General features: G+C 46.4%; 2 protein-coding genes across 3 annotated transcripts in view; one reads left to right on the forward strand and one right to left on the reverse strand.

Moving 5' to 3' along the window:
- The window catches only part of LOC140698259 (NBPF family member NBPF4-like), a 29,480-nt gene extending 22,390 nt beyond the window's left edge, over window positions 1-7,090 (reverse strand). Inside the window, exons 1-3 of the mRNA XM_072968004.1 lie at window positions 6,345-7,090; window positions 651-4,879; window positions 190-433 (exon numbers count right to left, since the gene is read on the reverse strand). The gene's annotated coding sequence lies outside the window, so the exon portion shown is untranslated. The remainder of the gene's footprint in view (window positions 1-189; window positions 434-650; window positions 4,880-6,344) is intronic.
- A 128-nt stretch (window positions 7,091-7,218) lies between these two features.
- Window positions 7,219-25,918, forward strand: part of LOC140698257 (NBPF family member NBPF4-like) — a 32,246-nt gene continuing 13,546 nt past the window's right edge. Inside the window, exons 1-15 of one of the 2 annotated variants that reach the window (XM_072968000.1) lie at window positions 7,219-7,343; window positions 8,342-8,562; window positions 9,010-10,674; window positions 12,652-12,730; window positions 13,486-14,555; window positions 14,657-14,867; window positions 16,847-16,976; window positions 17,624-17,838; window positions 18,901-18,952; window positions 19,822-20,033; window positions 21,034-21,085; window positions 21,883-22,097; window positions 23,097-23,148; window positions 23,950-24,164; window positions 25,166-25,217. In XM_072968000.1, the coding sequence (XP_072824101.1) occupies window positions 14,690-14,867; window positions 16,847-16,976; window positions 17,624-17,838; window positions 18,901-18,952; window positions 19,822-20,033; window positions 21,034-21,085; window positions 21,883-22,097; window positions 23,097-23,148; window positions 23,950-24,164; window positions 25,166-25,217 (1,373 nt within the window). In that variant the 5' untranslated portion in view covers window positions 7,219-7,343; window positions 8,342-8,562; window positions 9,010-10,674; ... (1 more) ...; window positions 13,486-14,555; window positions 14,657-14,689. The remainder of the gene's footprint in view (window positions 7,344-8,341; window positions 8,563-9,009; window positions 10,675-12,651; window positions 12,731-13,485; window positions 14,556-14,656; window positions 14,868-16,846; window positions 16,977-17,623; window positions 17,839-18,900; window positions 18,953-19,821; window positions 20,034-21,033; window positions 21,086-21,882; window positions 22,098-23,096; window positions 23,149-23,949; window positions 24,165-25,165; window positions 25,218-25,918) is intronic. The other variant, XM_072968001.1, reaches the window with a different exon arrangement.

Genomic DNA, 25,918 nt, shown 5'->3' on the forward strand with positions numbered 1-25,918 from the left:
ACCACTGAGGATGTTCTCAGCTACATTTGTTCACTGATTGAATAAAAATGGTTGCAAGTCTCCCATCATCTCAACTACATTCCTGTGCAACTGTCCTTTCAGGGATGCTCTGCCTTCTCCCAGGATGTAGCGAATCCCCTTTCTTAGAGAGGAAAATGTCCTGTACTTCTCTTGCCCTATGACACTCACCTGTGGTGACTCTGATGAAGTCTTCAGAGTCATCCTTCAGAAATCCTCAGGGATTCCTCCCAATGCTTCACTCTGTCATTAGGAGGAGACGTCCTTGGTGTACCCCCCGATCCTCTGGGCTGCCGCAACACCCTAACGGAGAGAACAACCACGCTCTGTTGAAATTATCCACTTGGATTTTCCTCTCAGTGCTTTGATTTCATCTCGAAAATCTTACTGATATTTGAAATCCACATTCTTGGCACTGCATAAGGGAAAGGAAGCACTCAATGTATATCTGCGAGGTTGTTTTGTATAAAGCCTTCCAAGCTGTAAATGCAGAATACCATGACTATCTCTGCTTCAGATGCAGGTCTCCCTATACTGGCCCCTTCTGGCCATAGGGCAGAAGTGTTTAAGGTAAAGATGGACACCTCTAATGTTTTCCCAAACAGCATTTATGCCTCTAAGCTCGCACTTACTTGGATGGCATCCACTGTGAGGCCAGCTTCAAGGTCAAGGCTGGGGTCTGGAGCAGAGCATCATGGTACATTTCTTCCTCTTGGAACTGGTGCTTCCCAGCAGTATAAACCAGCCCTGATTCAGCCTGTGGATCTCCTTGGCAGGTGCCCAAGTTCACTGTGGAGTAAGTTCCCCTCCCAGTCTTCCTTGATTAGCTCAGGTTGCTACTTGAAGAACTAGATGGTGCTGTGTGCATTCTTCAGTTTCCCTTCACTTGCCTGAACTCAACTTGTCCATATTCTCAGGTCCTCTGGCAACCACCTTCCTTCACCATTACCTTGCCCTTCTTTGTGTTATTCACATCCTCCAAGCCTAGTGATTTTCTTTCTTCCAGCTCCTCCCCTCAGTTCTATGTCTTCAGCATGTGGGCTCGGCTCAGGCTTCAAGGAGACACGCAGACACACAGGAGACACACAGACAAGGGACCAAGGGCAGGTCTTGGCTGCAGTTCCCAGGGGGCATTTAACATGTGTCTCAGTCCATCATGCATTCAGACCAAAAAAAAAAAAAAAGCCTCAGCAGGAAGGGAATTTGGAGAATTTGAATAACCTTCTCTCACTGATAAAGAAACTGAGGCCTGGAGAGATAAGGAGACTTTCCTAAGTTTCCACACCACGTGGTGGCAGCAGAGCCAACACAAAACCCTTGGCCACAAGCTTTTCTGCCCAAACAGTCTGGGAACCCACAGCTGCATTTCAGGGCACGTTGGATCAAACAAATGTATTTCGAGTGTCAGAACAAAATTACCTGAAGGACCTCTCCTGAGGAAAACTTTTATCACTGTTCAATAGTCCTGTATTTATACTCAGTCAGTTCTCAAATCTGGCTGACACAATGGGACCAAGGAACACATAAGTATTAAATATGTCACAGACACTACTGAAATACATATCCATGCGATTCTCTGTAAAACATCTGGCTCCTGTGCCACACGATCACCTTCCTGAGAGCAGGTACTCTGTCTGCCTTATTCGCCCCTTCTCCCAGTGTCTCCTCAAGAGCCTGCTAGATAGAACAGTGAGTAAATACTCATCAAGCAAGAAAAATAGCAGTTAGCAGGAGTCACTAAATTTGACCAGTGTCTTCCAGTCTCTGTCACATTTCCAATCAGAGCCTATCCCAGGTCTGTGCTAAAGCAATGAGAGCACAGCCCTAGGAAAAGCAGCCCAAGATGCAAACACCAACTCCACCATGTACCGTGTTTGCTCTTCATGCTGATTTCATTACCCTTTTCAATCATATTGATCTCGTTTATAATACAAAAGAATATGTAATGTAAAATAGAGGAGGCAGCGATAACCGCTAGACTGTTGGACAAGTGAACGTGATATCACGCAGCAGACAGTCTCCAATCCCTGGGCGCTAGCTGCACAGCTAAAGAACATACACATCACAGTCACTGTGGGGCTGGTTAAAAACCTCTGGGATAAGGCCCAAGGAGGTGTGTTTCAGATGAAAATTCCAAGGAGATTTTCATGCAAGGAAGAGGCCCACCCATTAAGCAAACAGCCTAGAAAGGAGATTCCAAATACCTGTTGACAACAAGAAGGACTCACCGGGATCAAATCAAGTCCCTTGTTCAACCTACCCCCTATGGACAAATGTCTCCTTTTCCACGCAGGGTGCTCAGCTCTGCCCAGGCCCATTCTCCTCTGAGGGGCACTACAGAACTAAGCAGTCTTAAGCGGGAAGTTCACTGAGATACAGCCATCCTCCAAAAACAAGAACAATCTCAAGTAAAGAAGCTAACCTATCACCTCAAGGTATTAGGAAAAGATCACAACCTAAAGTCAGCAAAGAGAAGGAAACAATAAAGACCAGGGAGGAAACAAATAAAAGAGAGAGAAAAAAACAGGAAAAGAATCAAGCAAACCAAGAGCTGACGTTGTGAAAGGGTAAACAAAATTGAGAAACTTCTGGCCAGGTTCACCAAGAAGAAAAGAGAACACAAGTACACAAAATAAGAGAAAGGAAAGTGGAGAAATTACAACCAATACTACAGAGACACAAACAAACAAAGAGAGAGAGAGAGAGAATACTATCAACAACTATATGGATGCGAACTGGATAGCCACGAGGAAATGGACAAGTTTTCTGGAAACATACGGTTCACTAAGAGTGAATCAAGAAGAAACAGACCACTTGAACAGACTGTTCACTGGAAAGGAGATAGAATTAGCAATAAAAGCAACCTCCCTACAAACAAAAACAAAAGTCCAGAAGCAGATGGCTTCACTGGGGAATTTAACCTAACATACAAAGAATTACTCATACTGATCATCTCAAACTCTACAAAAAGACTGAACAGGAGGGAACACTCCCAAACCCATTCTATGAAGGCACCGTCACGCTGATACCAAAATCAGACAAAGACACTACCAAAAAATAAAATTAGAGGCCAATATCACTGATGAACATAGATGTATAAATCTTCAACAAAATATTAGCAAACAGAATCCAACAACACATAAAAACACCATACACCATGATCAAGTTGGATTCATCCCAAGGACATAAGAATGGTTCAACATATGCATATCAATCAATGTGATACACGGCATCAACAAAAGAAAGGACAAAAATCACATGATAATCTCAACAGATGCAGAAAAAAGCATTTGATAAAATTCAACACCCATTTATGAGAAAAAAAAAATACCCTCTCAGCAAAGTAGGTATAGAGGGAACATTTTTCAACATACTAAAAGCTATTTATGGCAAAGCCACAGCCAGCATAAAACTTAAGGATGAAACTCAGAAAGCCTTTCCACTAAAATCTGGAACAAGACAAGGATACCCACTCTCACCACTTCTATTCAACACAGTTATGGAAGTCCTAGCCACAGAAATCAGGCAAGAAAAAGCAACTTAAAAATCCAAACTGGAAGAGAAGAGGTAAAACAAATAATCCTAAAATGCATATGGAATCACAAAAGACCCAGAATTGCAATACTAAAGGAAAAGAGTGAAGCTGAAGGAATAACCCTCCCAAACTTCAGATACTACTACAGAGCTACAGCAATCAAAACACCATGGTATTGGCATCAAAACAGACATACGGATCAAAGGAACAGAATAGAGAGACCAGAAATAAACCCACAGACCTACAGCCACTTCATCTTCGACAAAGGATGCAAAATATACAATGGAGAAAAGACAGTCTCTTCAGCAAGCGGTGTTGGGAAAACTGGACAGCTCATGTAAATCAATGAAGTTAGAGCACTCCCTCACACCATACACAAAAATAAACTCCAGAAGGCTTAAAGACACAAATATCAGACAAGACACTATGAACCTCCTAGAAGAAAACACAGGCAAAAACATTCTCTGACATAAATCTTACCAATGTTCTCCTAGGGCAGTCTACCCAGGCAACACAAATAAAAGCAAAAATTAACAAATGGGACCTAATTAAACTTACAAGCTTTTGCACAGCAAAGGAAGCCATCAGCAAAGTAAAACGACAACCTATGGAATGGGAGAAAATACTTGCAAATGATGGGATTGACAAAGGTTTAATTTCCATAATATTTAAATAGCTCATACAACTTAACAACAAAAGACACAAACAACCCAATCCAAACACGGGCAGAAGACCAAAACAAGCCATTCTCCAATGAAGACATGCAAGTGGCCAACAGGCACATGAAAAAATGCTCAGTATCACTAATTATCACAGAAATGCAAGTCAAGACTACCATGAGGTATCACCTCATACCAGTCAGAATGGTCATCGTTAAAAAGTCCACAGATGATAAATTGCTGGAGAGGGTGTGGAGAAAAGGGAACCCTCCTACACTATTGGTGGGCATGTAGTTTGGTGCAGCCATTATGGAAAACAGCATAGGGATTCCGCAAAAAACTAAAAACAGACTTACCATATGATCCAGGTATCCCACTCCTGGCATATAAACAGAGGGAACTCTAATTCGAAAAGATATATGGACCCCAACGTTCAAAGCAGCAGTATATACAACAGCAAAGACACGGAAGCAACCTAAATGTCCATCGACAAAAGACTGGATAAAGAAGTCCTGGTATATTTATACAATGGACTACTACTCAGCCATAAAAAGGAATAAAATAGTGCCATTTGCAGAACATGGACGGACCTGGAGATTATCATTCTAAGTGAAGTAAACCAGAAAGAGAAAGAAAAATGTCATATGATGTCACTCGTATGTGCAATCTGAAAAAAAGAAAAAAAGGAGGACACTAATGAGCTCATCTACAAAACAGAAATAGAGCCACAGACATAGTCAACAGTCTTATGGTTACTGGGGGAAAGGAGGTCGGAAGGGATCAATGTGGGAGTTTGAGATTTGCAAATGTTAGCCACTACATATAAAAATAGATTGAAAGAACAAATTTCTTCTATATAGCACCGGGAAATATATTCAGTATCTTATAATAACATTTGATGAAAAAGAATATGAAAACAAATACATGCATGTATATACATATATGGCTGGGACACTGTGCTGTACACCAGAAACTGATACATTGTAACTGACTATACTTCAATTTTAAAAAAAAGAACAAAACTCTAGCAAAGTAAGCAAAACAAAACAAAACAAAACAAAACAAGACACCATAGTTCTTACTGATACTCCATCATCTCTTTCAGCCAGAGTGACTTTAAGCTGACTCCTTCGTCCCTTTGATAAGATCATGGCAGTCTTTGAGACCTTTCCTGGTATCACTAGGACAAGGTGTTTCTTTTTCAGCTTGAGTATTCACTACCCCGACCTGGATTCAGTGATTTCATTAAGAATCTCTGGTTTGTTTTTGTGCAAAACAGTATTCACAGAACAACTTGAATATCCTAGGGAGACTTACTGGAACTGGTTTATTTCTAGGCCTTTCCAGTGGACAAATCTAGGAAACACATATTCATAGTTTTGTGTATTTATGTACTCACATACACGCACAAAACCCACAATTCAAATTCAGAACCACAGGCTTTATATTGACTGTCTCTCTTTTATCTCAAGCTTGCTCTGAAAATAAGCATTTTTGTTTTCAAGGACTCTTGGATTGGTAGAAACAGTGTCTCAGAAAGTCTCCTTGGTTTTTCCCCTATGACATGGACAAAAGAACAAAGATAACAGCAAAAATACCACCAACCACACAACTGAGCAAAGCCGTTTTTGGTTTTGTTGCTGTCGTGGAGTACACATAACTTAATGTTTTTGTTTCTTGGGATAGTTCTTATCCATATGGTGCTTCAACAAAAGGATACACTGGTTCCCTTTTTACTTACATTGTGTTTTCAATAGCTAGAGGTGACATTTTTAAAATTTAATTTAATAATGTTAAAAAAAAAAGAAATGTGGTTTCCAACTCAACTCTAACCAAACAAGGTATGTTCTACTGTGGTCTAGCCTTCAGTGTAAGACCTGCGAGTGTCTCAAATGCCTGGGGAGAGCAGGATCAGAGAAACGCTGGAACCCACGGTCTGTTCCCTTTCTGACTGGGCTTTGGATGAAACGACAGGGTTTCAGGAGCGGATTTTCACATTTTAGCCTAACAGCAGTTTTGTATCCAATGAGGACGTAGGACTAAGAAATTCTGAATAAAATCGGAAGAAGCTGGAATAGAATCAATTAAAATTCGTAATAAAATAGGGCATCTGAATAAAACCCAGGACTTACAATTCAGGCCTGCAACCATCAAGCCGAAAACTAAGGTACAGGCTTTCTCCTGGCCGATCAGCGACATCACAAACCCCTCGCATGGACTATTTACTCACAGGGACAGATGATCTCGCGGTTGCAAGACGTGCGATGTGAAGCCCCTTGCGGTGGACGGTTCAGGGGGACGCAGCCTCTGCCCTTTAAGCCCCCCCCCCCCGAGACCCAGGGTGACCCGACGAGGGGGTGGCACTGGCGCCGTCTCTGAGCCCTCCGCGGCCGGGCCGGGGCCGCCGATGTCCGTCGACGGGCACAGTCGCCCTGGTCAAGCGGGGACGCCCCGGGCTGGGTGCCCCCGACCTGCTCGCTGCCTGAACCCCGCAGCCCAGAGAAGCCCGATTCCGGGACCCCGACTCCTGAGGAGGAGCCGGCAAAACGCGGGGGACGCAGCTTTGAGGCGGCGGCGGGAGCCAGAGGGACTGTGGCTCGGGGAGCTCGTAGGCCGCGCAGCTTCCTTCCGGGGACCCAGACCGTCGGTCCGAGAGCAGCAGAAAGCGGGAGGCGGGAGCGGGGGAGCACGTCCACTCAGCGCGCATCTGAGGCGCGAGTTCGCTTTCCGGCAGCCGCGGAGTGGGGGCTGTGGGATAAGAGTCAGTTGGGCGCGGCCTAAAGGGAAGGTCCCACCGAGACTCGACCTCGGATGTCTGGATTCAGAGTCCAGAGGGCTCACCAAGACGCCCCGGAACCGCAGGACGGCCCGACGTCCCCCGCGGAGCCAGGCGGCGCGCAGCCCCGCGCGCCAAGGACCCGCCTCCTGCCGGGCGCTCGCTCACGCCGCCCCGAGCCCGCTTCCTCCGCGACGCCAGGGGGCGCCTCGCTCGCCTTCCCTCGGCGCGTCTCTGCGGGCTTGTACGTCGTGGAGGAGACGAAGTCCTCTCGGGGATGAGGCACAGGCACGGCGTTTAGACCTGACCCAAGTCCAGCTGCTCTGCCGGCACTGCTAGAGTTTTCTGCCCTGAGGTAAAAATTCTCGCCAGGAGAAACACAGTAAACAAAAGGCGTTCCTTTCCTCTTGTATCCGCCTCCCGCCGCCCTGGGAGCTCTGACGACCATCAGAACAGCCCTCGGGGGCCTCCTGGGACTGCCCTGCCCTGGCACCCGACGTGCAAAGGGTGCAAGCCCTGCCGGCTTCCCCTGGGGACAGATTCCTCTCTCCGTTGGGAGTCGTGTTCGAACCCCAGAGGCCCCTACGCGGCGCCCCGCCAGCAGCCTGGCCGCGCCCGCCCCGCGGGGGGACGTCGGGGAAAAGCAGGTGACAGCGTTTCTTCTGGGCTCTTTCCTCCCTGGCTTCTTGCTCGCCTTCAGGTTTCTGGGTCCCCCCTTCACGGCCTCCCGCATCCCCAAGACTGAAGGCCTCGCTCGGTCCCGGGTGGGGAGTTCCGTGCGGTGCCCGAAGGGCCTCTAGATATTTCCACTGTCGGGACTTTTAAGGGACTCAGCTGCCAGTTGGAAAGCTTCCAAGAGCAGCCCGTTTGGAAAGCGTTTCACAGCCTCCCTTTCTGCGCAGGGTGCAGCGCGCCGGCGGAGCGCAGGGGAGGTGGCACATGGGGGACTTCAGCCCGAGAGGCGGGGTCGGCCCCTGCGGGGGCTCCGGGGCGGCGGGGAGCAGGCGGCCAGGGCCGTGGGCCCCGCCATGGGGCGTCCAGTGCCGCTCGCTCTTGTCAGGGCCCCAGTGTGCCCCTGAATGAACTTCCAGCTGAGGAGGCAGGGACTCTGGAGCAGGTTCCCTCCGTGGGCTCTGAGCACAACAGGAGCCTATGAGCCTAGGACTCCCTAATTGGAAGACGTGTGCTTGAAGCCCAGCAGGGAACGTTCTGCTCTTACTTCCACTCATTCTCCTGCTTCGGAGTCTCCCAATTCACCAAGCCTCCCTCCTGAGCTGCTTTTATGCTTCAGGCAGCGACCTCCCCCTGTGGCTCTTAGTTCTTGTCCTCACTTGCTCTTCTCTGTGGGCGCAGGTGGGGCGGCTGTGGCAGCTCCGTTGTCCTGGGTATTGACGGAGTTGAGCCTGGCGCGATGGATTCTCGGGGTCTCACCAGACACCACGGGTCCCTCTGCACCTTCTGGAGCACCGAGGCCACCTTGACCTTCATGGTGGGATATGTGGATTCTACAGGACCTGCCATGCTGATGGAGGCTGAAGGAAGGGCGTGGAAATCCCCAGCTGCTCAGACTCCAGGTTGGTGCACCTCCACAGTCAGTAGTAACTCGCCGTTACAGGGTGCCACCAACGCTTTGATTTGAGGGGGTTGCATCCTTACCTTTCTACAAAAATTAACAACCTTGCTTTTTAATTTTTTTGACTTTTAAATTGATGTCTAGTCAGTTTACAATGTTGTGTCAATTTCTGGTATACAGCATAATTTTTCAGTTATACCTATACATACTTGTATTCTTTTTCCTTCTAGGTTACCACAAGATATTGGAATACAGTTCCCTGTGCTATGCAGAGGAAACCTGTTGCTTATCCGTTTTATATATAGTAATGAGCATCTGCACATCCCCAAATCCCAATTAATCCTTTCCCAACCCCTTTCCCCCTCTGCTGACCTCTAGTTGGTTTTCTAAGTCTGTGAGACTGTTTCCGATTTATAAATAAGTTCCTTTGTGTCTTTCTGTTTTTTAGATTCCACATGTGAGTGATAGCATATGCTGCTTTTCTTCCTCTCTCTGGCTTCCTTCACTTCGAATGACAGTCTCCTGCGCCATCCATGTTGCTCAGAATGACATTGTTTTATTCCTTCTTATGGCTGAGTTGGATGCCAGTATATGTGTACACCGCAAGTTCTTTATCCAGGCATCTGTCAGTGGGCAGTCAGGTTTCCCCAACGACATCGCTCTCTGCACAGGTTTAGGTTTGCACGTCGATTGAGCAGATATTGCACAGCCCTCCGTTACGCTCTGTTCTCCCTCACACAGTTTCTTCAATGTCAGTATCTTGCATTCGCGTGGTGCGAGGGCGGGTGGATACCATGATCACGAAGGAAGGTAGTTTTCCCAAAGTGAGGCTTATCCACTGCACCCCGAGTGTGCTGAAACCTGTCATTTCCCTGAATCTGGGATCTCGAGTACACAAATTCTAGTATTGGGGAACTGTGCTTGAACTCTTTACTGCCATTTATGGTTCATAAGAGACCATTTTAATATATTCAATAGCAAGGGTAAACTCTTGGAAGGCAATTCTGGGACACATTTTTCCCAGAGGGCAAACCTTCCTGTTCCCCTTCTAAGTTGCTTTGGGGAGAAAAATGCTGCACTTCTTTCAAGTGCCAGACTGTGCATCGACAACCCTCCAGATGAATGCGGATTGAGGCCCTAATCCATGAAACAGGAACACTTTATTGGAGACTAGTTCCACTTCCCGTTTTCTGTTGGGAAGAGAGTTGGTGAGCTTACCCCTTTACTGCAGAAACACCACTTGAGATCTTGAACTCAGGGGGCCGGTGTGGCCAGGTGACAGCCTCTCCCAGCCCCGTTTTAGTTTTGTCTTTTATAACGGACCTGCAATACCCCCAACTCACAAGCAGTAGTATCCAGCACCGTGTCCGGTGCGTAGCAAGTCAGGCACAGGAACGTTTTGTACCCACAAGCGGAGAAAGATCTTGTGAATGGAGTGCTTTCTGGAGTCTCTAATGGAACAACATAGTGAGGTTCCTGAGAGAGAGTCTCGGCAACTTTGCCCCTCCTTGAGTGACTGGTTTGCAGCCCAGCGACTTGAAACTTGAGGTGTCTCTTCCTGGCTCCCTCGGGAACGTAAGTCAGCCTTGGACCAGTGCTTCCTTAGAGACACCCCATGAAAGCCAACACGTTCCCTTTGGCCTATTTGTAGTCATGTTCATCCTTCGTTGAGGGACCTTTTGGAGAATTAAAGTACCCAAGGCTGACATGCTTTTCACGGGGCATGTCCACTCATAGAGAATTGGATTTCAGCACAGGCCTCAAAGGAACATCCCCTCAGTCCTTGGGCAGGGGCCTATGGGACCTCAGCATCCCCTAATCTACACTCAGACAGTTCTGTCCTTAGAAATAGTAGGGTGCTTTCAAAATGCACGCTTTAAGAGCTTTCCTAGGTTCACAGTTTCACCCTGGTCGTGGTTGTGCTCTTTACTCTTTACAGAATCTTGAGAGACATTTTGTAGCTTGGATTTGTTAAAAGGGTGCCACATGAATACAGAGTGACGGAAGCTGGATTTACTCTCCTGAGAGAAACAACAAAAGAAAACGACAACAGTAAAATGGATGGGATACAGGAAACAAATATTTTCAAAAGACTGAGCTTCAGGCAATAAAGGTTAGTGAGTGATCCCCGAGAAACGACAAACAACTGAGCCCCACAATTGCTCCGGTTTCCCACCTGGAGAGAGTTTCCAGCAAAGTAGAGAGAGGAAACCGAAAAGAAGCCCCATGGATTTTACCGCGTCAAGGACAATGTGCTGAGAGTCATTGTTTCGTCTCATCATCTACCTTTCACCACGTGGAGCCTTTCAGAGTTTGATGTTCTCACCTACTGATAACCCACGATGTCCTGGGAAGAGTCATGTTTAAGCTCCATTCAGAAAGGAATGTGTCCCCTCAGTCTGAGTCTCCCAGTAGAATTAACACAATGCTTCACCCACAGGGACCCCATAAATGCTCATAAATAATTAGGTACATGAGTTGATGCCTGAACTGAGCTGACACTACCCGCCAAACTGATTTGTTCTCATGTTAGAAATAAACAGTATCAGATAAAGAATATTAAACTCAGACAAGATTACTGAGACCTTAATAATCAAGCAAAATAGTGCTAACTTCTAATTTTGTCCAGACACAGACAAACCAATGTCACGGTGCAACCTACAAAACCCCAAACTTCCTCTGTTTTTAAGGGCATATTTTTTACTTCTTTACTTCAGTCACAGACCTGCCCATGCTGACTCACAGTATTGAGTATGGAACAAACCCTGCTTCCTCCCATCCTCCTTCATATCATCCAAGCAAAGCCCAAATCTGATAGGAGACTCTTTCTGACACCCTTTTACTTAGACCATCATGTGTCTTTCCAGCTGCAAAGAACTAAAACCCCAAGTTGTTTAATGAGAAGTGTGTTCCTAGTGTTTGCCTTAAGTGAATCGAAACCAGCTTTCCAAGAATGAGCAGGTGCAAAAACTCAGCTTCAGAAAGAAAAGTTATATTATCCGTGAGATAGCAAGACTTCAAAATCCGGAACTTGTTTTTATCCTTAAAAAGAGAGAGAGAGAGAAAAAATTTCTTTCTAACAAATCTTTTGATAACTAATATGAACCTCAGGAGTTCAGACAGGATTTTCCCATGTCTTATTGAATAGAGAGATTGAGGATAAGGTTCAGAGAGAAGGTTACTAAGGAAGAATATGCAGTACAAACTGAGCTTTGATAGACCTGGGATCTGTCCAAACAAACAAACAGACAATCAACCTTGTTGCACTTGAACCAGCAACCATTGCAGTAACAGGTGAATGAGCTCAAAGATCAGTCAGGGAAAGAGAGAGTCACCTTCTAACTCGCATCCTTCTCATGGCTTGGGAGCCTGAAAAGGGGGATGTTCCCATGAGATGGGTCACTGGAACATAGCTGGGATTGGCTGGGCCAGTGGTTTCTCAAGGGTGACAATGGCCACAACCTCCATGTGTTCCACTGAGCATTCATGACTCAGTGATGGAAGGAGGGAGCAGGTTACTCTTCAACTCTCGGGCCCCACCTCCATCACAACCCCGTTCACACCGAGGGCTGATAGTACTGTGTGAGGAAACTCAAAAGTACATTCTGTCCAGTCAAAAGTAGTTGTCCAAATTCTTCCTAAAACGAGGTGATTGAAAACGAATTCATTATTTAATTGACATGCATGCGTTCTAGTGCAACTTTTGAAGTGCTATGAAAATATCAGTGTATATATCATTTATTAAGTAGGTACCAGCTTATTAGAAACCTTCAAAGTCCCAGTAGAGTTTGCTCAGGGAGGAAAGCCTGGACTAAGGCTGATGATTTATTTTATTGTTATTTCTACAATGGGAGGCATTTTCTCACTAAGACTCAATCCAGAGAGCATATATTCTTTCCAAAAATGTTACCAAGGATAGAAAAATCAGGATTCTCTTAAAAAAATCTGAGATGGCTTATGGAGGAGAAAGAGTGCTGCTCAACTCCATTGGTCCGCAGAGAGACAGGAGTCTCTTCATGCACTTAAACAAGCTGTAGGCTCATCTCTGCCTCTAACGTCTTGTAATAATACAGAGACCTTCCGTTTACAGGTTAAAGTGAATGAAGGTGATGACAATGACCACAGCTGATCAGGAAAATATGACTTTGGGCTTTTGCAGTTGCAAATGGGTATGTATGAAAAGACATTATGTGACTTTGGAAGACAATTGGGTAATATATTTGTTAAAAATGGCCATCGAATATTTAGTCCACGTGCTGCCAATCCCTTTATAGACTGACCAGCCTAGTTTGACTCTAGCCAACAGTGACTATTTTGAGAAAGGTCAGGGCCTGAGAGAAGAGCGCATCGTACCAGGAGTGTAGATACTTGTGACTTCAAGGAAGCCAGGTACCTTTCGTGAGCCTTTGGGTTCATGAGGGTAAAGTGAAGGAATTTGACACGTTTTTTTTACCCACAGAGAATTTCCTGCCCCACAGACACCAGAAAATAGATTTCTGTAAAGCCTCTGCTGGATCTCACACACCAATGGCATTAAGCAGTGTGATGGGAGGATGGCGTGGGATGGGGGAGAAGACAAGCTTTCCTAAGTGGCTGAGGTAGTCCTCCATCTTTAACCTTGACACAAATGCTCGGACGTACTTGGGAACACCCATTGCACTCTCAATTCTGGTTAGCCCAGCAACTAAATTTAAGAGACCGACGCTACAGAGTGTGTCCTAAGTTTCAGGGTCACCAGCCCCAGAAAGGGACAGATGCTGAGCAAGTGAGGACTTCCTTTAGTACATCACTTTCCCCCACCTGCCTGTCCCTCTCCTCTCAAGCTAATTTTCTATGTCCCTGAGCTTAAAGACACGCACACTGAGGATCATCAACCCTCCCTGACCCATGACCTTGAACTTACCATGTTTTCTTTTTGGAACAGAGCCCAGGGCAATTGCGTGAGGAAAACTCAAAGAGAGCTATCGAGCAGAGTTCCATGAACACTACTCCGGATCCCTTTCTTTTCAGTATGTGGGTGAACTGGATGAATATAGAACAACAGCATCATGCTGACAAGTCTTTCCCAAAGACATGGTCTCTATTCAACGACATGTGCAGAAATTGTTTTCATCATTTTGACAGCTTGGAAAACGATTACGTGGGACTAGAATGCAATTCATTCGTGAATATTATAAAATATAGTGTTAGTGACATTAAGAAAAATCGAAACAGAGTAGTCCACACCTAGAGGAGGAGTTTATAACACTGGCACGTCAAACCTGAGAGAAGTTTATGGAGCCAGCAAGCTACCCCAGTGAGATAAGGATCTGACCTAACACAGGGATGCAGTGAACAGAATATTGAGTCAGGACTGAAAAGACTTTTCAAATTCATTATGCATTCACTTAAGATTATACTCTGCTCTTTGTTCTCCAATTTTTATGAGTTACACAAAACTGGCAGAGACCCAGAGAACAATGCCATGACATTCTACAAGTTTGACATCTTTCACTTGTGAAAAACCCTTTAGACCTGTTACCACTTAAAGAGAAGGTGGTGTGACTTCATGACAGCCCTGAAGAAAACGTGACTTTTGAGGAAACAACTCGTCTCTTGATATTTTTATAGACACAGAGGAACGAAAATGAGAACTATGCTTGGATAACTTTTGGGAAGAAATAGGTTGGTGGTATCAGCACAAGTGTAGAAGGCGATTAAGAGTGGCTGGAGAGGGGGTGTCCCCACTGTGGTGACTTTCATGGGACCCCAAGCAGTGTGGCCTAGGCAACTGGAAGGCAGGGGCCCCCAGGATTCCATGGCCACCCCCCACCGTCCAGGTCTGTTATGGCAACTGCAGACGGTTACCTGGCACTCCGGGCCCCGCTCCATCACTCTTGTTAGAGTCTGCGCAGCAGGCAGTGCCTGTGGCCCTGAGCTCTGTGCTCTCAAACGTTGATTTTGTGGTTCCAGATCCTCAAGTGTTGTGAGCTGGTGATCAAGTTGTTCCCAACAGTAAGTTAAGAACTCCCGTTTCTGTCACGCCTCAATCCTGATTAAACTTATGTGATTTCACTTGTTTTTCATCCATCATATGCTGGGTTTCTTCTCCCCAGTCCCCGGCTCTACCTCTTCTGCCGCACGTCACCATGGCAGGATCTCTTGGCCCTTCGTGTGGTCCGAGGGCAGAACTTACAGTGCTGGAGATCAACCAGGAGCTGCACTTAGAGCTGACCAAACAGAAGCAGGACTTCCGAGATCTCACCCAGAAATTCCTTGTATGCCAAGCTACTACCTACTGCCTGGCCAACCAGCTGCAGAAATACGGTAAGTCCTAAGGGTCGTGGTCACCAACTGTTGAATGATCACTTTCTTCCCTCTCAGAAACTGAAACTTTCCAGACTTTATCTTGCACCCCTTTGTCAGTATAGGTGTCATGCTGACCACAAACAAGGCAGGAAAGGCAGAAGTAGCTATTTGACCCTCAAGTCACTGAGGATGGGCAAACCGAGGCATAAAGCGTTGAGCAAATTGTCCAGGCGTGTGGTGAGCTGTCGTGTGAGACTAGAGTTAACATTCCACTTACGGATGCCTATTGATATCTCTCTAGAACAAGCTAAACCCTGTCAAGTGGAATCTTTTCTCAATTGTATTTGGTCCTGCATCACTGTTGGCTAAACGTCTGGGACTAATGAATTCCTTCAGTGCAAGCTTCCCTGAGGTCACAGTGGCAAAGTACTGTGCCAGTTACACTGGGGTCACGTGGTGACAGCACACACTGGGGGAAGCAGGTGATAGTACCTGCTTTGAAAGAACTAACGATGAGTCAGCTCCTCATGGAAACCGTGGTCTCCATGAGTGATGCCATCAAGACAGGGGCTCCCTGGTGAGCGGGAAGCTGTGTTTCCTGGGTGCAGGGTCTCCTTCCTGAGTCCCAGGAAGTCATGCGACACCCTGTGGTGAGACTCTGGATGTTCTCTGGGGAAATCAGATAATCTGCATCACCCACTCTGTCTCTTCCTGTGCTGGTGAGACTTCAGTGATGTGGGTCAGCAGGGAATCCAGGTGACCCTGAAAGTTGGATCATGAGACATGTGGCGAAAACGAGAATGAGGGTAAGTGGGAGAGAACACCATTGCTAGGAAAACCCACGCCAGTATGTGGGGCAGGCCCTTGGCTCCCACAGTCATCCTGGTATTTGGAAGCACAGTTGCCTGTTCAGTAAGAGGGGTGTGTAGTGACAAAAGGAATCCTGAGGACTCGGGGGAAATACACAACAAGATGATTGGAGGAATCTGGACAACTCTGGGTTTGTGTCATTTGCTTAACAATTGGGTTTCAGTAAACCAAAGGTTAGGGTGTAGTTAATGAAACATGACTGAAACAGAGAAACTAAATGTGAAGCCTGCTATTTGAGAAAGTGAAGAGGTGCACTTTAGGAAAAGGATAAACTATGTTTTATTTACGTCTTTCCTTATCATCCTAACATAATTTAAGAACCATATTGTGAAGGTGAAGGAGGAAAAGGATATCCCCCAGGGCCTTGGTGTCAAGGTCACACAGTGCAGAGATGAAGAACCCAGACTCTGGGCCAGGCTTCCTCGGCTCACATCCACGCTGCATGTCTTTCTGTGCCTCGGTTTTCCTCTCTGTCCATCCAGTGCTGCTGCATGTTTGAGAGGGAATAATTAGGAAATTCTTCTAAATCTCTTACAACACTGCCTGGTACATTGTAAACACAGGTCTTAGCACTACTGCTTCTACTAACACAAATCATCCTAGTATTTTGGCACATGTCTTTCAGGTCCTTATAGTTTAACGCAACATATTTCACAGAAGTGTATCCAGGTGAATTGTTTTTAAACCTCTGAGTAGCTTCTTCAGTATTGTAATCCCTGCACAAGGGAACCATCAGTCCCTTAATCCTAGAGTCCACCCCAACCACAAAAGAAACCACCACCTCATGCCCCTGCTCAGTGTTTCACCTCTGAGGTTGCAAGTTTTGCTAGACTGGCCCTTGATTCACAGTCAGTCTCCGGGAATGTGAATTGTGACCTTTCCTAATGCCAGTTAGTCTGTCTAGTTCCCTTCTGTGCCTTGCAGCTTCTCTTTCCCCAGCTCTAAAATGGGGAGTAACTGAATGCCACGCAGTTGGGAGGCTGAGGAATCAGATGTGGAAGTCCCTGCCAACAGCCTGCTATCGCAGTTCCCTCTGCCCTTGGGATGGATCCTACCTCCTCCCTTGAAGGCAGTGAGCACAGCAGGGGGTGCAGCTTTCCCCTGAGGCAGCGTCTCTGTTTCCTCAGAGTGTGAAGAGTACAAGGACATCATTGAATCCGTGCTGGGGGAGAAGCTGCAGTTCCGGGTGGTGAAGTTGGCAGAGCAGCTGGCAGAGAAGCTGGCAGAGAAGCCAGCGCTAGCTGATGAGAGGTTCAGGTAAGGAGGGCTCTGTGCAGGGAGGTGTAGGCCTCTGTGAAGTTTGGCCACGAGCAACTTTGGGCCAGAAGAGTGCAGAAATGTTCATCACATTACATGAAAGTCAGCAGATTCAAATCCAGTGAACAACTCAGTGGCCTTTGGAACCTTCACCATGTTGTGCAACCAGTCCCTCATTTACCTCTGAATCACAGTCCCCTCCTGGATGACTACACCTTGTCATCCTCCCTTGACTCTCTCATTCTCCTGTTCTTTCCACTTCTCACCAGCTGGGCCTGTCCACCCCATGTGTGACTTTGTGACATTCACTGCCCAGTACGCCCCATGTGGATCTTTATATGGAAATGGGCATGGCTCAGTGAGACACTGAACGGACATCTTCATGAAGCAGGCTTAGGAAGGCATTAGATTTAGTTTCCAGAAGAAGATGAATGGGATGTGACGGAATCCTAGAGGAGCATCTCTGATACGGAGGATGCCTTTATTATACCATTTTTCTCCTCTTTGCCACAGGAAGGTCCCCCATATGTGCCAGAATTCTGCTCTGAGGCCTCCTCGGGGATGTTCTCACAGAACTGCCTTCGAAACCTCTAATCATCTATCATCCAACTATGCATTTTCACATCGTTTCTTCTCTCTCATGTTAGGGAATACGATACCCTAATTCGCTCTCAGGCACGAGAGCTGACCCAGTTACGGCAGAAATTACGGGACGGGAGAGAAGACTCTGTCCTGCTCATTCAACAACTCAGGGACGTCCTCACCCACAATGACCTTGACAACAACCCGGGCCAGGGCTTCCGAGAGCAGCTGACCAAGGGACGCAGGCTGGCAGAGCGCCTTGCCCGCAAGCTCAGCCCAGGTACAGTGGCCCCAGGCTCTGATAGCACTGAGCCTCTCATGCAAAGTTTCCTGGCTCATAAGAGACTCCTCACCTCCACTAGGAATGATTTGAACAAGTGTCTTGTGTCCATGTTTCATTTTGGGGACTCTGACAGGACCAGGACTGGCTGAGTGGGAGGACCGAGGGGAAATGCACAGGCTGGAGGTCACAGTGTTTCAACTGTCTGCTTCCCCCCTGATGGATGGTAGCCATCGGGGCGAGACAGCATCCCCCAGGGTTAAAGCACAGAAAGGAAGCTGTGACTGGGCATAGCTTGTGGGAGCAGAAAGAGCCCTGGGCTTTGCATCAAAGTGGCCAGACTCCAGCCTGAGTGCTGTCTTTCCTGACTGTGAGCGAGTGATTGGATTTTCCTATTTCAGTGTCTGTTTCCTCTTGTGTAAAATGGGTCAGATAATCTGTTGATGGTGCTGCAGTGATTAATCTGGGAATGTCAATGAAACAGCTCAGAAAAAGGGAAGCCCTGCACTTTGTAGGGTTGGATTGGGCACTTAATGTTGTCGAACTTGTGTTGGGAAATTTGTTTTACTGGACCCTTCCCATGGGGAGAATTTCCCTTGGTAACGCTCAGGAGCCATAGGAAGGTCCCATGATGTGGGCAGATGGAGGCATGTGGGACAGGGTTGTTTCCCTCTTTTAGACAAAGCAGGGGACATATGGGAGAGCAGTAAGGGGTGCAGAGCATGTGTCTAGGGAGAAATTAGTGGCCGGATGGATGAAAGGGTTGTATAGGTTGAGATGGCAGGTGGACACTTGTACAGTGATATAGGGAACAGAAGACCATTTGAATGTTTGCCCCTTGTCAGGCAGAGGTGTCATGATGGCCATCCAGCAGTTTGGGGTCACACTGAATGATGGATCAGACATCTGGACCAGGCCAATCACTTAAAGACAGTGCGCTAGAACTTCAGCACCGCACTGACACATACATAGATATTTATGTCCCTGTGGCCATATAACCATTAGGATTGTAGTTGGTGAAGTGGGGAAAAGCTGACTGGATATTTCTGAATTTGTTTGCAGAAATTCATGAAGATGAGGAAGATGAACTAGAAGAAGAAACACTCACCCCCAGGTAATCATGAAGTCTTAGGAGCCGGTAAAGGGTAGGTAAAGTATGGAGAGGGTAGAAGAAAGATGAACACATGAGGGCGAGAGAGTCTCATGTACCAGATGTGAGAAAAGAAAACCTGCAGATTGCATTGATTGACTTCAATCCAAGCAACAGGGAAGGGGCCCTTTAACTTGGCTGTCTGTTGTCTCTGTGGCACTTGTAGGTATGGCCCAAGGTAATGTACCACCTTTAGGGTTCCCTGCACACACAGAGAGGATATGCATACTGTCCTAAATGAACACCAAGATGAGATAAAGAACTGTTTGTACACAGTTCTTAGGTGCTTGTTAGGAAGGAGGATAGCAATGGAATCAGTAAAGAAGTAACTCAAAGAATTAAACACCAATAGAAGTGTCTAGGAAAAATTTTAGTTGCCACATGACACGACTATGAGAAAGGCTTTAGAGGAATTCTGTTCATAAATAGAAGACATAATGTCTCTGAGGCTCTACAGTACCTTAACGCTTATACTCACTTGGCTACATTAACTTAAACTGCGTATGATAGAGGCACATGGCAGTAGCACGTGCTGTGGTAGTTCACTGGTGCTTCATGATCATGAAAGGACCACACTGGGATGTTTGGGTCTCATTTCTCATCCCATGTCAAGTGGCCAGTGCACCGAACAACTACGGCTCTCTCCCTCCCCCTCCCCCTGACAGCCTCACTCTGCTTCACATACAGAAGGATACTTACTTCCCTCTTTATGAGGACTGATAAGTTTGCATTTCATGAATAGTTCCTATGCCCTGCAGCAAAATCAGTACCGACTACATGGTGACAGATGCTGATAGTTGAATTTTCTGTCATTCCTTTCCCACCTGGAACAGCACTGAGCAAGAGGAGTTGGAGGAGGAGTTGCTCCAAGAGTGCCAGGATGAATGTGTTTTGAATCCCTCAGTTCTCCAAGAAGGATCTGACTGCAACCGGCTAGACGGTGAAGGCAACTTGCCAATTGATGAAGAGAAAGTCGGCCGTGCTCTGCATGTAGCTGGTGCTTGCTCCCATGTTACAGAAGATCAAATTCCAGCTGACCTCCCAGGTATCCTTTCTAGTTTTGTTCCCCACACACTGTCTAGACTGAAGAAGGTCTTCACCGAAGGTCGACCTTAGTGACACATATTGGTTTACCCCAGAGAAAAGGATGGACTGTGAAACACGGATATCATATGTACCAGGGAGCCTTGATCCCTTTCTAGGCCCTCTTCATGTATCTGTCACCCTGGACGCAAAATCAGGCCATGGGACCGAAATCAGGGGTGAGAACCTGTCACCCGCCTTGGGTAGACATGCACAGGAAGAGCCTGTCAGAGATAGTTTGGGTCAAATTTGTCTTCCACGCTACAGTGGTCTGATTCTTCTTTTTGAACAATGTCCCTGGCCTTTCTTTGTTTGTCCAAAGAGACTGGTAGCCTTGCCTCTGTGTTAGGTGAGGTGGTGTCTCTGGTTTCACTGATCTCAGCCCGAGTCTTCATCTTTGTGATGTTGGCTTATCTTAGCTAAGTAGCCGTCTGAAAACCAGGAAAGTACCAAGTGTCCCTTTACCTTGCTTGCATGTTCCCATGAAGTAAGGGTGAGCTCTGGTAGTCCCTCCAGCCTTGAATGCCCATTGTTTCTGTGTAGTCCCAAATTGTCTCCTTGATATGAACGTTGGTAGCGTTCATCTAGTCTCAAGCAGAAATTCCTCCATAGCATCAGCAACCACATTATCTGATGGGACAACCCAATATTGTAGAAAGAATTCTAGAAGCAACTCAGCTGATTTTTAGGACCTTTTGGGAAAATATACTATTAACTCGAAAGATTCAGCAGATGGGATATTAGGAGAAAGCTGAACCAGATTAGCCAGAGAATTTCCCCCAAGCATATGGAAGCAGTCCTGTCTAATTCTCCTAAGACTTCAGCTTCCTCAAATACCTTTCATAGTATATTCTATTGTTGCCCTGAGAATATTAACATTTCTATGTTACCTGTGCTCACTGAGTTGGCCTGTGAGAGGGTGAATTGTTTATTGTGACCTGCTGTCTCAAATTTCTTACCAGAAAATCAGAACGAGTGTGACGAAGCAACTGGACAAGAGCCAGTGTCCGCCAGGTAATTCTGAAGATTTCTGGGTTGTTAATGTCAGTGGTGACACCAGAAGAACTCAGATCCAGGGAAAAGACAATGTGCTGAATATGACTCTTGCATCCTTTCACTCAACAGCCAACTAGGCACTTGAAAAATGTTTCTTTCCATTGTGTCAGTTGTGTGTGTCTGAATTTCTGAATCTCTCAAGCTGAGTCATGGACAGTGATTTGACCGAGGTGAACTCGCCAAACTTGGGGGTCCCTCTAGTCAGCTGTTCTCCCCTCTGTGCATAAAAGCAGGTGAGATGCACATCTGCTTTGTGCCTGTTTGGCGTCAGTATGGTTATGAATATTTGACTGCAAGTGAAGAAAGCAGGAAAAAAATCAAAATTATATCAAAATATTGAGATAATACTCCTTGAAGTTAGAAGTTATGTGTCTGTAATTTCCCCAAAAGCTCTTTTTGCTTAGACACTGCCTGTATAGTTCAATGCAATGTATGCAAACAGTGGGAGCCAAGATTTCAGTCCTGTGTGATTGCTGAGCGTCATGCCTGGAGCACACAGAGAGAGTCCAAGTGCCCCTTGAACAGCTGGTTGCATGGCCAGTGCTCGGAGCACCTGCTGATGTCTCCATCTCCCACCCCATGGTGGCCACACAGTGCTTGACACATAGGAGGATAGTTATTTACCTCTTTAAGGGGATTGCCCTTTGGCTTTCTGTGTCCAATCCCAACGCCTCCCCTATCAAAACCAGCTAGGACAGCTTGGTTTCTGATCCTCTTAGGTTAATTTTCTGTCATCCCCTTTCCACCTGGCACAGCATGGAGCTCGAGGCGTTTGAGAAGGAGGATGTGCTCCAAGAGTCCCAGGATGAATGTGTTTTGAATCCCTCAGTTCTCCAAGAAGGACCTGACTGCAACCAGCTAGACAGTGAAGGCAGCTTGCCATTTGATGAAGAGAAAGTCAGCCATGCTACGGATGTAGCTGGTGCTTGCTCCCATGTTGCAGAAGATCAAATTCCTACTGACCTCCCAGGTAGCCTTTGTAGTTTTGGTCCCCACACACTGTCTAGACTGAAGAAGGTCTTCACCGAAGGTCGACCTTAGTGACACATATTGGTTCAACCCAGAGAAAAGGATGGATTGTGAAACACAGACATCATTTGGGCCAGGGAGCCTTGATCCTTTTCTAGGCCCACTTCATGTATCTGTCACCCTGGATGCAAAGTCAGGCCATGGGACCAAAATCAGGGGTGAGAACCTGTCACCCACCTTGGGTGGACATCCACAGGAAGAGTGTGTCAGAGATAGATTGGGTCAACTGTGTCTTCCAAGCTACTGTGGTCTAATTATTCTTTTTGGACAGTGGCCCTGGCCTATCTTGGCCTGTCCACACACACTGGTAGCTTTGCCTATATGTTAGGTGAAGTGGTGTCTCTGGTTTCACTGATCTCCGCCGAAGTCTTCATCTACGTGGTGATGCTTTATCTTAGCTATGTAGCCATCAGAACGCCAGGAAAGAACCAAGTGTCCCTTTACCTTGCTTGAATGTTCTCATGTAGTAAGGCTGGGCTCTGACATTCCCTCCAGCCTTGAATGCCCATTGTTTCGGTGTAGCCCCAAATTTCTCTTTGATATGAATGTTTCTAGCATTCATCTAGTCTCAAGCAGAGTTCCTCCATAGCATCAGCAACCACATAATCTGATGGGACAAACCAATATTGTAGAAAGAATTCTAGAAGCAACTCAGCTGGTTTCTAAGACGTTTTGTGAAAATATACTATTAACTCGAAAGATTCAGCAGACGGGATAGTAGGAGAAAGCTCAAGCAGATCAGCCAGAGAATTTCCCCCAAGCACTTGGAAGCAGTCCTGTCTAATTCTCCTAAGACTTAAGTGTCCTGCAATACCTTTGCTAAAATATTATGTTCTTGCCCTGAGAATATTAATGTCCTTTTGGTACCTGTGTTCAGTGAGTTGGCGTGTATGAGGGTGAATTGTTTATTGTGACCTGCTGTCTCTGAATTTCTTACCAGAAAATCAGAATGAGTGTGACGAAGCAGCTGGACAAGAGCCAGTGTCCACCAGGTAATTCTGAAGATTACTGGGCTGTTAATGTCAGTGGTGACACCAGAAGACCTCAGATGTGGGAAAAGAGAACGTGCTGAGCATGACTCTTTCATCCATTCACTCAACAGCCAACTAGGCACCTGAAAAATGTTGTTTCTTTCCATTGTGTCAGTTGTGTGTGTCTGAATTTCTGAATGTCTCAAGTTTAGTCCTGGACAGTGATTTGACCACGGTGCACTAGCCAGACTTGGGGGTCCCTGTAGTCAGCTGCTGTCCCCTCTGTGGATAAAAGCAGTGTAAGATGCACATATGTTTTGAGCCAGTTTGGCCTCAGTATGGTGATGAGTATTTGACTGCAAGTGAGGAAACATAAAAAAAAAAATCAAAATTGTATCAAAATATTGAGAAAATACTCCTTGAAGTTAGAAGTTACATGCCTGTAAATCCTCCAAGAGCTCTACTTGCTTGGGCACCGCCTGTATAGTTCAATGCAATGTATGCAAAATTGGGAGCCAAGATTTTAGTCCTGTGTGTTTGCTCGGCATCATACCTGGAGCACACAGGGAGTATTGAAGTGTTTCTTGAACTGCTGGTTGCATGGCCAGTGCTTGGAGCACCTGCTGCTGTCTCCCTCTCCCACCCCATGGTGGCCACAATGTGCATGGCACATAGGAGAATAGTTATTTCCCTCTTTAAGGGGACTGCCCCCTGGCTTTCTGTGTCCATTCCCTTTGCCTCCCCTATCAGAACCAGCTAGGACAGCTTGGTCTCTGATCCTCTTAGTTTAATTTTCTGTCATCCCTTTCCCACTTGGCACAGCATTCAGCTCGAGGCGTTTGAGAAGGACGAAGTGATCCAAGAGCCCCAGGATGAATGTGTTTTGAATCCTTCAGTTTTCCAAGAGGGATCTGACTGCAACCGGCTAGACAGTGAAGGCAAATTGCTATTTGATGAAGAGAAAGTTGGCCGTGATCTCGATGTAGTTGGTGCTTGCTCCCAAGTTGCAGAAGATGAAATTCCAGGTGACCTCCCAGGTAGCCTTTCTAGTTTTCTTCCCCACACACTGTCTACAATGAAGAATGTCTCCCCTGAAGGTCGATCCTAGTGACATACATTGATTTAACCCAGAGAAAAGGTTGGCTATGAAAGTAGTCATCATTTTGGCCAGGGAGCCTTGGTCCTTTTCTAGGCTCAATCCTTGTATCTGACTTCCTAGACCCAAAGTTAGGCGACGGGACCCAAATCAGGGGTCACTAACTGTCACCCACCTTCGCTGATCATCCACAGGAAGTGTCTGTCAGACGTTGTTTGGGTCAAATGTTACTTGCAAGCTACAGTGATCGAATTCTTCTTTTTGGACAATGTCCCTGGCCTTCCTTGGCATGTCCAAACAGGCTGGTAGCCTTGCCTATATGTTAGGTGAAGTGGTATCTCTGTTATCAGTGATCTCAGCCCGAGTCTTCATCTTCCTCATGTTGGCTTCTCTTAGCTAAGTTGGAATCTGAAAACCAGGAAAGAACCAAGTGTCCCTTTACCTTGCTTGGATGTTCCTATGAAGTACGGCTGGGCTCTGGCAGTCCCTCCAGCCTTGAATGCCCATTGTTTCTGTGTAGCCCCAGATTTTCTCTTTCATTTGAAAGTCGGTAGAATTCATCCTCTCTCAGGCAGAAATGCCTCCGTAATATCAGCAAGCACATTATCTGATGGGATGAACCAATATTGTAGGAAGAATTCTAGACGGAAACTCAGCTGATTTCTAGGACTTTGAGGGAAAATAAAGTATGAAATCTGCAGACTCGGCTGATAGGGTATTGGGAGAAAGCTCAACCAGATGAGCCAGAGAATTTCCCCCAAGCATTTGGAAGCAGTCCTGTCTAATTCTCCTAAGACTTCAGTGTCCTGAAATACCGTTCATAAAATATTCTGTTGTTGCCCTGAGGATATTAACGTCCTTGTGGTACCTGTGTTCAGTGAGTTGGCGTGTGTGAGGTATGATTTGTTTATTGTGACTTGCTGTCTCTGAATTTCTTACCAGAAAATCAGAACGAGTGTGACGAAGCAGCTGGACAAGAGCCAGTGTCTGCCAGGTAATTCTGAAGATTTCCGGGCTGTTCATGTCCGTGGTGCCACCAGAAGGCCTCAGATGTGGGAAAAGAGAACGTGCTGAACGTGACTCTTTCATCCTTTCGCTCAACAGCCAACTAGGCACCTGAAAAATGTTGTTTCTTTCCATTGTGTCAGTTGTGTGTGTCTGAATTTCTGAATGTCTCAAGTTTAGTCCTGGACAGTGATTTGACCACGGTGCACTAGCCAGACTTGGGGGTCCCTGTAGTCAGCTGCTGCCCCCTGTGTGGATAAAGGCAGTGAAAGATGCACATATGTTTTGAGCCAGTTTGGCCTCAGTATGGTGATGAGTATTTGACTGCAAGTGAGGAAACATAAAAAAAAAATCAAAATTGTATCAAAATATTGAGATAATACTCCTTGAAGTTAGAAGTTACATGTCTGTAATTCCTCCAAAAGCTGTATTTGCTTGAGCACTGTCTGTATTGTTTAATGCAAAGTATGCATAATGTGGGAGCCAAGATTTTAGTCGTCTGTGTTTGCTGGCCGTCATGCCTGGAGCACACAGGGAGAGTCCAAGTGCCCCTTGAACTGCTGGTTGCATGGTCAGTGCTCAGAGCACCGGCTGCTCTCTCCCTCTCCCATCCCACGTTGGCCACACTGTGCATGACACATAGGAGAATAGTTATTTCCCTCTTTAAGGGGACTGCCCCCTGGCTTTTTA

Source organism: Vicugna pacos, chromosome 9 (genome assembly GCF_048564905.1).
Source record: "Vicugna pacos chromosome 9, VicPac4, whole genome shotgun sequence".
Lineage (NCBI taxonomy): Eukaryota > Metazoa > Chordata > Mammalia > Artiodactyla > Camelidae > Vicugna > Vicugna pacos.